A 13062-nucleotide genomic window follows, 5' to 3' on the forward strand; every position below is an offset into this window, starting at 1 on the left:
GTCCTTTTCCTCCATTTTCCCTCCCATCCCAGCCCTACCCGAACCCAAACTCTTCCAGGGACAAAGTGGAGAAAGGTCTAGATCAAGAATGGGAAACAGTTGCTCCAGTAGAACTCACGCTGCCTAATGCCCAACTTCTGGGCTCTCCGGGAGATAATGCCAGTTTTCTCTGGAGCTTAGCAGAGGCTCTTGGCAACCCTCCACCTCTCCATCCCCTGTGTATCTCTCACCTGTGCTGTGTCACTGCTTAGCTTTCTCGGGTTAGCGGTTTGATTTCTTCATGCCCCCTGACTTTCCAGCTGCCCGCTGTCCCTCTCACCCCTGTGGACACCTTCCTGTGCCCTAAGAGAAGCCGAGTCCTGGGAGCTCAGCGTGAGATTGTGAGGCCTGCACACGTGTGTCTGACAGTCACTGACGTGTAACAGACATTCCTGGAGGAGGCAATGAGGCTCTTCAAGTGGTTCCTGAGCGGCCCCTGCCCGGCTAGACAGACCTGGGGACTAGTCCCTCCACAGACAGCTTCCTCTCTCGCAGGGAGATGGTAGTCAGTAGCCGATCTTGTGAGCCCCGTGTACCTGTTCTGCCTGCCTTTAGAGGAGGGCTGGTTGCTTATCTGAGGGACTCATTGCTTCTTGTTTGCTGCTGGTCTCTGGGGTCCACACTCAGTGGTTAGCAGAAGCCCAGTCAACCATCACACCTATCACCAGTGTGACCTTGACCACCGCACCTGGTGAGGCTCCCTGGAGATGCACATCAGAAGCCCCGTGCACCTGCAGTTCTTGGTGAGAAAACAGCCCCCAGCCTCAGGGATGGAGGCTTTAAGGCATGTACCCCACCAGCCACCCACTGTACTCTGGGAGGTCTACAGAAACATTCCGCTTCACGGGGTGGGGAGGTGCTCCGGGGTCGATCGCCCTGCCAAGTGCAGGCCTGAGACCTGGGTTCAGATGCCCGGCGTGCGGTGGTATTAGTCCAGCGCCAGTGCTGAGACAAGGAGGATCGCTGCAAGCACTGGTTAGCCCTCGGAGCCAATCAGTGAGCTCTAGGCTCAGCCAAAGAAACAGACAGCCACTGGGAAAGACATCTGGGGCCGACATCTGGCCTACACATGCGCACACACATGCACACACACACACCTACATAACTTGAATATTGCCCAGCATCCTTCTAACTTTGCTTTGTGGCACCTTTCTCTTTGCACTGTCAGTCTGATTCTGATTTTGCCACCCAGGCGCAGCTGGTAACAGGCAGCACATGGAGGGCTTTCTGCATCTGCAGCCAGGGAAAGAGAGCAGCTTTCCAATCTGATGGCCTCCTTCCCTTCTCCAAGCAGAAAGGGGCTCAAGGTTTCTTGTTCCTGCAAACTCACCAGCAGCACCCCAGGGCCCTTTAAGGGCCATTTGTTAGACGCCGAAAGCCCTGAAGCACGGTGTTGGAAAGCAGGGGAGCATGCTGAGTGGGTGGCTTAGCCCAAGATTGGCAGGGATGGGAGCAGCAGGCAAGCTGGGCAGGGCAGGCAAGCTTTCCTCATGCAGGAGTCCCCATTCACGGCTTCTTCCTTTATGCATTCGAGGCATAAGCACCACATTTTAAAATACTTTCTATCAATTTCATGATTCTAATACATGCCTAACCGGACTCTGAAATGTCACAGTCCCCTGTTCATAGGTAAGGAATTTTTCATTGAGTTACAAAGACAGGGCTCATCACCCTTCCAAACCATGTGTCAGCCAGGTGTGTGTGTGTGTGTGTGTGTGTGTGTGTGTGTGTGTGTGTGAGATATTTGCACATGTATGCAAAGGTACACACACCTCTGTGTTTGTGAGGGGAAACAGGATCTCATGTCCCTACTCTACCGTTTTCACCTTATTCCCTCACAAGTTCTCTTACAGAACCTTGGGGCCAGGCTTGCAGCCAGGAAGCCCCAGGGGTCCTCCCGCCTCTGCTCCTTCGGGGCTGTGCTCTGCATCGCTGCGCCTGGGGCTTTACATGAGTTGTGGAAACTTGAACTCGGCTGCTCACGCATGTGCACCCGGCATTCTTCCCACTGGGCCATCTTCCCAGAGCATCATTTCTCGAGGCACCGAACAGAGAGGAGGCATGTCCAAGGGAAGGTCCAGCCATGCCTGCAGCAGGGAACGGGAGGGTTCTCAAGTAGAGAGGTGTGTTACACCCATGGCCGCCGCACACCCAGAACGTCCACCGGGCCGAGGAAGTGATGCCGTGTCCCGCGTCTCTCTTGTTCCCAGCCTTGCGGAGGAGCTGACTGGGAACTTCCGACCCTCTGGTTCTCAGTCTCGCCTCTCACCCGGCCTTGGAGGGTTCAGGGTTGCTGCTTAGGTGGAATTACTTCCCAAAGCTCTTCAGATCCCGCTCCCTGACATCCCTCCAGCTGTAGCCAGAATTAACCAGGGAGCGGACTGCTGTCCACTCCTGCTCTCCTGCTCCTCTGAATCATGCCCCCATGCCTCCAGATGAGGTTTGGTAGATTTTCACTTTAGTCAATTAGATCAGTTGTTTTTAATGAGAATTTAAACTAAGCTAGAGAGTTGGAAGCATCGGGAAGGCTGCAGGCTGCTCTTTTGAGGCCTCACAGAAGGGTCTCACGTGGTGCCTGTGAGAGGGTGTGCTCATGTGTGCTCAGTGTATGTCCTTCTACCGCACCTCACATCAGTAGGTGACAGGGCTTTTAGGAATAGATTATTTTCTTTGCCCTTGAGCTTCTTCAGTCGGAGAAGGAAAGGTTTTGGTGAGTGATCTTCTTAACACACACACACACCTCTACTCATCCCAGAAAGGTAACCCACTATAGACCAGGGTAACAATTGCACAAAAATACAGCTTGATAAGCCAGTGAGAAAGAGTGAAGAGCAAGGATGATTGGAAAGCGGCCATAGCCCAGGAAAGCTGCAGCTTATGCCGGCAGCTCAGCTGTCTTGAGACATCTCTTCTGCAGCCTGGCTGCTCAGTGTCTGCCCCAGCGGTTGTTTTCTGCTGTGTAACTGCAGAGGGGTCCTCACGAATCTTGTGAGTGATAGGCATGGGGAGCCTGTTTGTCTTCTGAGCCTCATGAGCCTGCGTGTGGTGATCCATTCTTGTAATCCCAGCCCTGGAGGGGCCAGACAGGAGGCCTCCCCACAACCTAACTGAATGAGCAAGCCCTGGTCAGTGAGAGGTGCTCTCAAAACACAAGGTAGACGGCATCAAGGAGGAGGAACAGTGTGCAAGTTGACCTCTAGCTTCCACATGTAAGCACATACACACACACACATACACTCACACACACACACACACACACACACACACACGCACGCACGCAGGCACACACACAAGCTATTGCCTTAGCCCCTTTGCTGTTGTTATAGCAAACTGTTTGAGTCTGTGAAGGCCACATGTTTGTCATCCGCCCTGGGCCTGGCAGGGGTCTCTAGTTGCACCATAATAAGGTGAGGGACCCCATGTAGCCAAGCAGAACAAGTGTGCTAGCTCAGGTTTCTCTGGCCCTTTTATAAAGCCATTATTCCATCCCGGGAGTCACCCCCACCCCCTCAGACTTCATCCAATCCTAATGACTTCCCCAAGGTCCGCCTCCAGATGCCATCAATATGTGGATTTCCAAAGCATGAACTATTGGTAGACCTATTAAATCATAGCTGCCATCCAAATGCTACCCACATTTACAGATGCTGCGATCTGGTGGTATTTTAATGTGGCAATTACACAATACAGTTATTAGTCAGGCGGCCTCCACCCCTGCAAACCATCACTCCTCCATACCCAGCATCTGGAAGTTAATTTATATCATCCTCGTGCAAACCTATGGACTTGAACTGCAAACACCCACGTGTATAAACACTATCCATATGCCTAACATTGTTTCCCAGGGTTACAGTTTTGTTTTCAAATGGAGCATTGAGGCATAGTAGTTATTTTGTAGTGAGGCTTGGTGCTGGTCCTTCCTTGACATTTCAGAGATCTTGAGCCACAGGGAGGTCTGTTAAGATACTGGTTGCAATGGTTCAGTCAGTAATGTACTTTGCTACACAAGTGGGAGGACCCGAATCTGATTCCCAGAGCCCACGTTAAAGAGCTGGGTACAGTGGCACACTGTATGGCTCCGGGGTAGGGGGGTGTAGGGGGGTGGACCTCGGAGGGCTTCTGAGGTTTGTTGACCAGTCAGGCTAGCTCAGTCAACAGCCCCAGACCAATGAGAAATCAAGGTGGACAGCACCATATTTGTGTACACACACACCCTGCTGGCTGTGTTAATTCCAGCACATTTTCGTTGAGCAAGGATGAGAGCTTTGAGGCAGGGACTCAGGGTGGGCTCAGACATCTGTCCCTCATCTCTCCCTCAAGCTTCCAGCATCTGACTAGGGAGGAACCTGGCATATGCACTGCTAAGGTGGCAGGGGGTGTAAGAACAATATGTATGAACCTGGTGGAGGTTTGTGGGAGATTGGTTCCTGTCACTGAGGTCAGGAGCAGAGGAGGGAACCTGCTAGAGCAAGGTGGCTCCTCTTCTTAAACCTGTTGAGTTTGAAGAAGCCACAGGTAGCTGGTGGGAAAAGGTCAAGAGGCAAGTGGCTACTCCCCAAGTTCAAGCCTGAAATTTGACCCAGAAACCCTTCCCTAGTAGCATTGAGTGGGCTTTCATCTGGGGAGCTCCAGTGGTTTGAATTCGAGATCCCTCCCTACCCCATCGGAGCTCTTGTTCCCCAGCTGGTGGCATTCTGGGAAAGTTGGGGAACCTTCAGTAGGGGGAGCCTTGCTGGAAGAAGTGTGTCACGGGTGAGCCCTGAGGGTTTACAACCCAGCCCAATTTGCTGTTGTCTCTGATTCCTGACCGACTGGGGACATCTTGCCCCTGCCATTGTGCCTACCCCACGGTGACAGGCTATATGTCCTCAAATCTGAGTCAAAATCAGTTGCCTAAGTTGCTTCTCGTTGGCTCTTCGGTCTTGGCAGGGAGCTGTGTGGGAGCTCCGGGGCAGCCCCATTTGAAATAGAAACATGTCTCCAGCTCCCAGAGTTCTACAAAGCTACCACAGGACTAGCTATGATGAGACCGCAGTTCCTCCAATCGTAATTGCTTCCAAAACTCTACCTTCAGATACCACTAACATGTGGCTTTCCAAAGCATGAGCTCATAGCTGACATCCTAAATGATGGCAGGATTTAAATCCTCTCTGAAGGGAATCTCTTCCGAGACTTCACCACCCCCAAATGCCCTCCCAGACTGCTGAGCTTTTCTGTAGTTTTCCCCTGCCTTTCCTGGACTTGATGGAGGCACATGTGTGACCTCGTGGATCCTTCCTTTCCCAGGCTTTTGTCTGGGATCCTAATCTTCAATCTGTCTGCAGCAAAGGGGTTTACACTCAAATGAAACCACATGGGCCGTTTGCTGCTGTGGCTTGCTGCAGCCCCGCCTGGGGCCACCCCCCGTCAGCAGCTGGCTGTTAGCAGAAAAGCCTCTTTCTGCATTAGGGACAGATGCTTGCATCCACTTCCAGGCCCCAGGTCAGAGCCAGCAAGCTGTCCTCTGGGGTGCCTCTGGGGAGATCTGGGGTGGCCAGCACCATCACTGGTATCCGGAGACTTAGGACTGTAGGATGGCTACGGCTGGGTGACTGGTATCTTCCAGTGTCTTTGCCTTGTTTTGTTTGTTTGTTTTTAGGTAGTGTCTTATGTAGCTCACAATGGCATGGCTAGAGACAGAACGCAGGACTTCATGCATGCTAGGCACATTTTCTAACACTAAGCTACATCTTCAAGCACAATTCTCCACTTTTTCTCTCACTCCTACTCCCTCTCCTTTTCTTCCCAGGCCTTTTACTCTTATTTCCCTGGTCTCCTCCTCATTCGCCTTTTCACTCTACGTGTTTCTCTTGCTCTCATTCTAATAAATACAATATCCTGAGCCCCTGTCATTGCTTCCTGTCTGCCTACCCCCACTTCTTCCCTTCACCTTGTTTCCTGGTCTATTGTCGGGCTGACGCCCACACTGCATGACCTTTGACCTTCATCCCTCTGTGTTGTACAGGATCTAACAGACTCTTTGGGGCCTCTAGATGACTGCGTCCTCCGGACAGACCCACACTAGGCTGGCCAGTGGGGATATCAGCAGGGTTAACAAGCCCAGCCACCGACTTCCCAGGGAGCTGGTGGTGAGATGGGGTCTGAGAAGACAAGAAGGAAGGGACACCAGACACCTAGCACAGGAACCCATGTCCTAGAGCCTTCAATCAACTCACAGGACACAGATGATCCTAAACAGGGCTCAGGCCTGGAGTAAACAGTCAGGGCTCAGAAACTATTCCACTCCCGCTTACTCAAGGGATCACATGTCCAAAGTCAGACCCTTAGCAGCATGCAGGCATGGAACTGACCCTGCTGCTCAGGCATTCACTTCGTTTCTGGGCTGGCTGCAGTCAGAAGGTTACTCATCACTGCCTGATACTCTAATGCATAAAATAGGTAATTTTAACTTGAGCTTAGCTGGGTTTTGTTCATGGGTTTTTTATTATTATTACTTCAAATAATTAAAGCTTGGCTTGAACACCTGATGGCTGAAACTGCACACTTCTTCCTTTTTTAATTGTAATTTTTTTCTTCACAATTTATTCATTATATATCCCAATTGAAGAACCCTCCCTCAACTTTCCCTAGTTCCACCTTCCCTCCCTCTTACCCCCTATCTCCTTCCCTATTCGTAATAGCCAGAATCTGGAAACAACCAAGACGTCCCTCAACAGAGGAATGGATCCAGAAATTGTGGGTTTTATTCATGTTTACTTCTGATACTTCTGAAATGTTTCCTCCAAAGTCCAGAGTGCTATGTGATAGTCACAGGACAATGGAAGCACACAGGGAGCCTTAGCTTCAGTTGAGTTCAAGTCCACTTCTCTGCACCCTGGGCTTCTAGGGCCACCCAACTCTCTCTCTTTCTCTCTCTCTCTCTCTCTCTCTCTCTCTCTCTGTGTGTGTGTGTGTGTGTGTGTGTGTGTGTGTGTGTGTGTGTGTGTGTGTGTCTGTGTCTCTCTCTCTGTCTTTGGTCACAAACTGGCTATTATTAGATTTGCCCATTGTGGAGAGGGGGAAAAAAAACACTCAGAATACGAAAATGTGTGTCCTACTTTGACACAACTGGAAACCATTATAGAACTTGAATCCTTCACATTAAAAAGGGAAGTGGTGGGGCATGCCATACAGAATCCACTTGTGCACCCTAGTCACACGGAAGTGTGAAGGGGAAGCTAAAGAGAGCTTGCTTCCTCGGCACAGGTGGTTTCGATTTTGGAACCTGAAAACCTGTGCCTGCAGATGTTGGACCTTCGGTTTTGCTTCTGATAAAAAGTTGAAGTGCTCTCTCTCCACTGCTGCAGAGCACCTCAGCATTCCCACTTAACCCTGCTGCCTCCATTGGCTCACCTGGGAATCTCAGCTCTCCAGCTGCTGGGTCCCTCAGTACACACTGTGCAAAACCCGCCTCTTCCCCATCAGAATGAAGTGGGCTGCCGTTCTGACAGCATGAGTTAATCATGGCTTGAAATACGGGCAAGCAGGGGATGTTTGTATTCCCTGGAGACAGCTTAACGACTCTGGATAAATATTCCAGTCCAACTGACTGCCTTCGCCAAGCCTTCATCCCTACCCCACCACACACAAACTTCCTTCCCAAAACCCAGGGTGAGCCAAAAGCAATGTACTGGGTCCCCAGTAATTCCTAAAATAAACATTATACTTCCAAATACTTGGCCATAACTGTTGTTATTCTGTAACATACACACACACACACACACATGGTTTTATATATATATATATATATTCATTCAAATAATAACCATAATATAATATACATAAACATGGTTTTATATACATGTATATATGGTAATACACACATGTGCACATTTGGCTCTAATTGTAGACTTACATAGTGGCAATATGACTGTTTCTGCCCTCAAGATCCAGAAAGATTCCTTTTTTCATGTGTGTATGTGTCTCTGCAGTGTATATGGGTTTGCATGTATGTGGGCTCACTTATCAGAACCTGTACGTGTGTGCGTGTGTGTGTGTGTGCGCGCTCATGCCCACACATATGAAAGAGGCCAAAGGTCAGCATCAGTGTCTTCCTTGGTCATTCTCCTTACTGTTGAGACGGAGTCCCTCACCTGAACCCAGAGGTGGCTGACTGGGCTCGTCTAGCTAGCCGGCGTACTCCAGGGATCCTTTTTCTAGCTCCCCCAGCACCACGATTGCAGACAGGCACCAGGCTTACCCGCCGAGCCACATCTCCATTCCTAGGCCAGATTGCTTTTAAAATAAATCTCAGTCTTGGTGTGTCACAGGTCTAAGATTCAGCATTAACCAGTTCTATCTCTGAGCCCAGAAGCCGTTACACGAGGTTCTGACCTACCAGGCAGGTCATTTCACTAATTCACTTCCTGCTAATGTCCTCCCTTTAGAACAAGAAATTCTACTTGAATATCATTCACACATACATGGAGGTACACGCCACCGTTTATGGCTCCAGCACGAAGAACATTCCCAGTTACGTGAAAAATCACGGCATTCTCAGCGGACGTGACCTGCAGTTTCTTCTCCGGGAAACCAAGGTAACTTCTTAGAGATCTATAAAAATTCACATGGTTTATGGGGGTTTTCCCCTGGTGTGGAAAACGGGAGTTTTTACACGTGGTTTTGTGCTTCAAGTGTATCTGTATATTGGCTGTAAAGGAGAAAGACCCATGCTGGACATGATGGTTCAAGCCTGTAATCTCAGCGCTTGAGACTTAAAGGCTGAAGATCAGGAGTTCAAAGTCACCCTCAAATATGTAAGGAGTTTGTTGCCAGCCTAGGATGCATGAAGCTCTGTCTAAGCTTTAAGCGGCGACCAGGCAGTGATATCCTAGAGCAGCTATTGGGATAAAAGGGGGGAGGGGAGTAATAAATTGTAAATTGTGGCTGCTTCAAGTTTGACTTGCTAAGTGGTGGCATTTCCCTGATGTGCACAAGGCTTTGGGCTCTGTTCCCTGAACCTCAAGAAATTTAACAACCCATGTTTATGGAGAACTTTTCTTGTGCTGAACAGCAAGTAAGGAGCTGAGAGTGGAAAGGTGATGCCCCGCCATGTCCAAGGATGACCTTCCGATAGGGTCACAGAGGCCACAGTGGCTGCTGCCATTCAAGGAATCAGGTCCCCCAGGTGCTCTCCACCAGCCCTTCCTCAGATGAGGACAAGGGGACCAACTCCAGGAGCACTGTAGGGGTGTGCAGAAGACCATGAGGAGGCAGATTCAGGGAGCCAGGTGACATCTCAGGAGAGAACTAAATCTAATACACCTAGACTTGCTGTTAGCATATGACGTGATGAGGAAGTGCGGTCTGCCTGTAACAGGTACAGGCAGAGTTCACTGTGGCATAGGTGGTTGGGCTACCACTGAGGATTACTTATTTGTGTGTGTATGTGTGTGTACATGTATGTGCATTCATGTGGAGGCCAGAGGTCAGTCTTGGGTATCCTTCCTCAGGTACCGTTGACTTCGTGGGGTTTTTTTATATTTATTTTATTTCACATGTATGTATGTGTTCCTGAGGACCATAAGTACACCATGGGCATGGAGGACAGAGGTCAGAAGAGTGAGGTGAGCCGAGATGTGGGTTCGGGGAGTGGACCAGGTTTTCCACAGGAGCAGTGAGAGCTCTTAACGCTGAGCTATCTTTCCAACCCATATCTTGGGCTTTGTTTGGTTGATTGGTTGATTTGGGGCTTTTTAGACAGAATTTCTCGCTTGCCTTGAGCTCACCAAATAGGCTGTCTGGATGGGAGCACACGAGCTCTGCCTGTCTCTGCCTCCCCGAATTAGGGCCGAAAGCATGCACTACTGCGCCCCACTTATTTTACGTGGGCTCTGGGGGTGAATTCGGGCTTGAGCATGAGCGCTTGACTAGCCGAGCTGCTTCCCCAGCCCAGGAGTTTGTCTTCAGTAGGTGCATCTGGCAGTAGCTGTGGAGTGAACAGAGCTCACACCACTGTGGGTTCTAGACATCTGGGCTTTTCATGGTAAACTGAGACCATGACATGGAGGAGGCTCCAACCCCTGAGGCTTACTGGTTGGGAACTAAAGCGCTGCTGGGCCTTTGACATAGCATCTTCATAAACACCCACACTTCAGAACACTTAGTGATGGCTCATAGGGTAAAGTGCCTAACCCCCAAACATGAAGACCAGAGTTTGGATCCCCAAGACCCACCTAGACAGACTTGGCAGTGCTCATCTGTAATTCCCGCGCTTCTGTGGCAAGATGGAGGGAGAAGCAGGAGAGCACCCACGAGCTGACAGGCTGGCCAGCCCCGTGGGCTGCAGTGCACATGGGATTCAGTCTCCAACAGACTCGAGGACCTACACCTGAGTGTCCTCTGACCTCCATACGTCCACACCTGCAAACACACACATACAGCAGTTTTTATTTTGCTTATTTACGTTTTTGTTTGGTTTTGTCTTTGAGACAAGGTCTCTACATAGCCCTGGCTGTCCCTGGAATTCACTATGTAAACAAAGCTGGCTTCACACTCACAGACATTCACCTGCCTCTGCCTCTTGAGTGCTGAGATTAAAGGCGTGTGCCTCCATGCTGGGCCCCAAAAAAACAAACAAACAAAAAACAGTTTTTAAGTCGGGGGGGTAGGAGCCGCAATACAGCAGCGCTGCTCATGCCCGAGGATCAGAGTTTGATTCCCAGAACCCACAAAAAGGGGTTCTGGGAAAGAAACTGAGAACTAAATCCCCCAAACCACCCTTTGACCCCCACTTACATGTGCTGGCATGAGAGCACCCACACTTACACACACACATCACTTACACAACAATGCGAGTCATCTTATAAACAAAGTTCACGACTGCTTACCAGTTGAAAGGGTATCTGATTTCTGACTCAGTTTCTCAACCTACAAACACAATTGATGCTTTTTGCCTCCGAGTCATTCGTGTGATCTTGATAATTTTTTTAACTCTCTGACTGGAAAACCTGGGCTTCTCTTCATGAGGACTTCAGTTCCTTAAAGGCCCGCCGTCCTCTGCCGACCGCCGTGGCTCCGTGAGTGAGGAGTGCCCCAGTTTCTCTGTTCTCTTCCCGTCATTTTCTGTCCTAGTTTGACATTTTCCAGTCTCCAGGATGTCCGGACCCTATCACAGCACCAATCCTCTTTTCTGCCATTTGCCTTACTTTCGTTTTCTCCAGTGAGATCCTACTGAAAGTTCAAGTTCCTTTAAAATAACACCACGGCAGCGCTTGTCTCGCAGCGTGTCATTACCGTCTCACATGCTTCTATTCACCCAACCTCGTGAACGTCTTCCTCAGCCCTGCAGATTTTAAAAACACTCTCATTTGCCTACCATCCTTTTACCTTGTCAGACAATGGGAAATGGGCCAAAATTGAGGTCCATCCTGAGGAAGACAAGAAAAAAGCCCCTGCCACCCAGCTATGATGTTGGAGTAGGCCAATCAGCCAAGAGCGCAGCTTGAGCTTGAGCTTATTACGCTCACCTGTGTGTGCGTGCGCGTGCACAATAAAGATATATATCCTTAAATATATGTTTTTATATGTAATCCTTATATATCCTTTAAAAAAGGAGATACATAAGCAGGTGTTGGAACTAGAGAAATGGCTTAGTGGTTGGGCACATGCTGATCCTGCAAAGGGCCGGGGCTCAGTTCTCAGCACCTATACCAGGCACACCACCTCTTAACTCCAGTTGCAGAGGATCGAACCCCCTCTTATGGCCTCTGTAGGTACTGCAAGCATTGATACAGAGATAAACAGGTATATACACACATAAACATTTTAAGTAATTAATTTAAAACTGATGCCCTATGATGGTGCTCAGGTGTAATTATTTATCTCCTGTTTCTCTGAGAAGAATATATTAGGTGGTACATGCTGTCTTTCTTTTAGGCCCCAAGTTCATTCCCAGCACTCACATTGGGCCACTGACACCCACCTGTTCCAAAGGATCTGATGTCCCTGGCCTCCATGGGCACCTTCATTCATGTGAAAACACACATACATGCATGCACCCACACACACACACACACACACACAGCTACACATAATTTAGAATACAAATAAATCTTAAAGAATATGTTAAACCACTCCATGTGGAATTGTGGCTCAAACTGTTGGCAGATAGGAGGAGCATGGAGCGGTATATGTCCAAGGCTCCCCTTACATTGAGAGCCCAGCAGTAGGCAGCTGAGATGAATGAATCTTGAGTTTGGAAATATGACACAGACTAGCCTGGCTTTGCATTCAGATCCTTTCCCGCTTCTCACTCCATCTGTACCTCTAAGCAATTTCAAAGCGATTTATTCCCATCCATGTTGGAAGTAAAGAGCAGGAGCTGCCAAAGAGAAATGTCTGTAAAAGTGAGTAGACTCTCCTCAGGCTCAGCTAAAGAGGAGAGCAAGCCTGGCCTCCTTTCCCCATATCTTCAGAGAGAGAAAAATGGCTGGTGTTCGGGTCACTCTGCAGCTCATAATGTTTGTTAATGAGCCATCTTTGGGTTTGGTATTGCTTTGGTTTGGCTCCTTCCGTGCCGGGGTTGAACTCAGGACTTAGCTCATGCTAGGGCAAGCGTGCTGCCCTATGCGCCTCCCCAGCCTGTAAGCCAGCTTTGAAGTGCTGCATCTAGTCCACAGCACAGTTATATAGACCTCTGTCTGAGCCTGCCTTTTAGAGCCCGGGCCTCAGAGGACAGTGGGATGTTGGTGGGGGTGGAGATTGGAGCATAAAGTGCTGGGAAGTTGCTATAATCTAGAAACCACTTCTAACAGAGCCATAAATGTTGATAAACTATTTGTTTATCTGAAAACCACAGGCAGGCCATTTGGTCTACCAAACTCCAAAAGAGGAGTTGGAGCCTGCGTATCGTGACACACTAGGGCAGCATATTTTACATTTTGGTTTAATTCTCCATCTTCATTAATGTGGGTTTTCTTCACCTTCCTAGTTTCTGGTGTGTGTGTGTGTGTGTGTGTGTGTGTGTGTGTGTGTGTGTGTGTG

At 49.4% G+C, this 13062-nt stretch overlaps 1 protein-coding gene across 1 annotated transcript in view; it reads left to right on the forward strand.

Moving 5' to 3' along the window:
* Window positions 1–13062, forward strand: part of Mgat5 (alpha-1,6-mannosylglycoprotein 6-beta-N-acetylglucosaminyltransferase) — a 275296-nt gene that overhangs the window by 231469 nt on the left and 30765 nt on the right. The window contains exon 13 of the mRNA XM_055602025.1: window positions 8466–8615. Within this exon, the coding sequence (XP_055458000.1) occupies window positions 8466–8615 (150 nt within the window). The remainder of the gene's footprint in view (window positions 1–8465; window positions 8616–13062) is intronic.

This window comes from Psammomys obesus, unplaced genomic scaffold, assembly GCF_907164565.1.
Source record: "Psammomys obesus unplaced genomic scaffold, mPsaObe1.curated_primary_1811, whole genome shotgun sequence".
Classification (NCBI taxonomy): domain Eukaryota; kingdom Metazoa; phylum Chordata; class Mammalia; order Rodentia; family Muridae; genus Psammomys; species Psammomys obesus.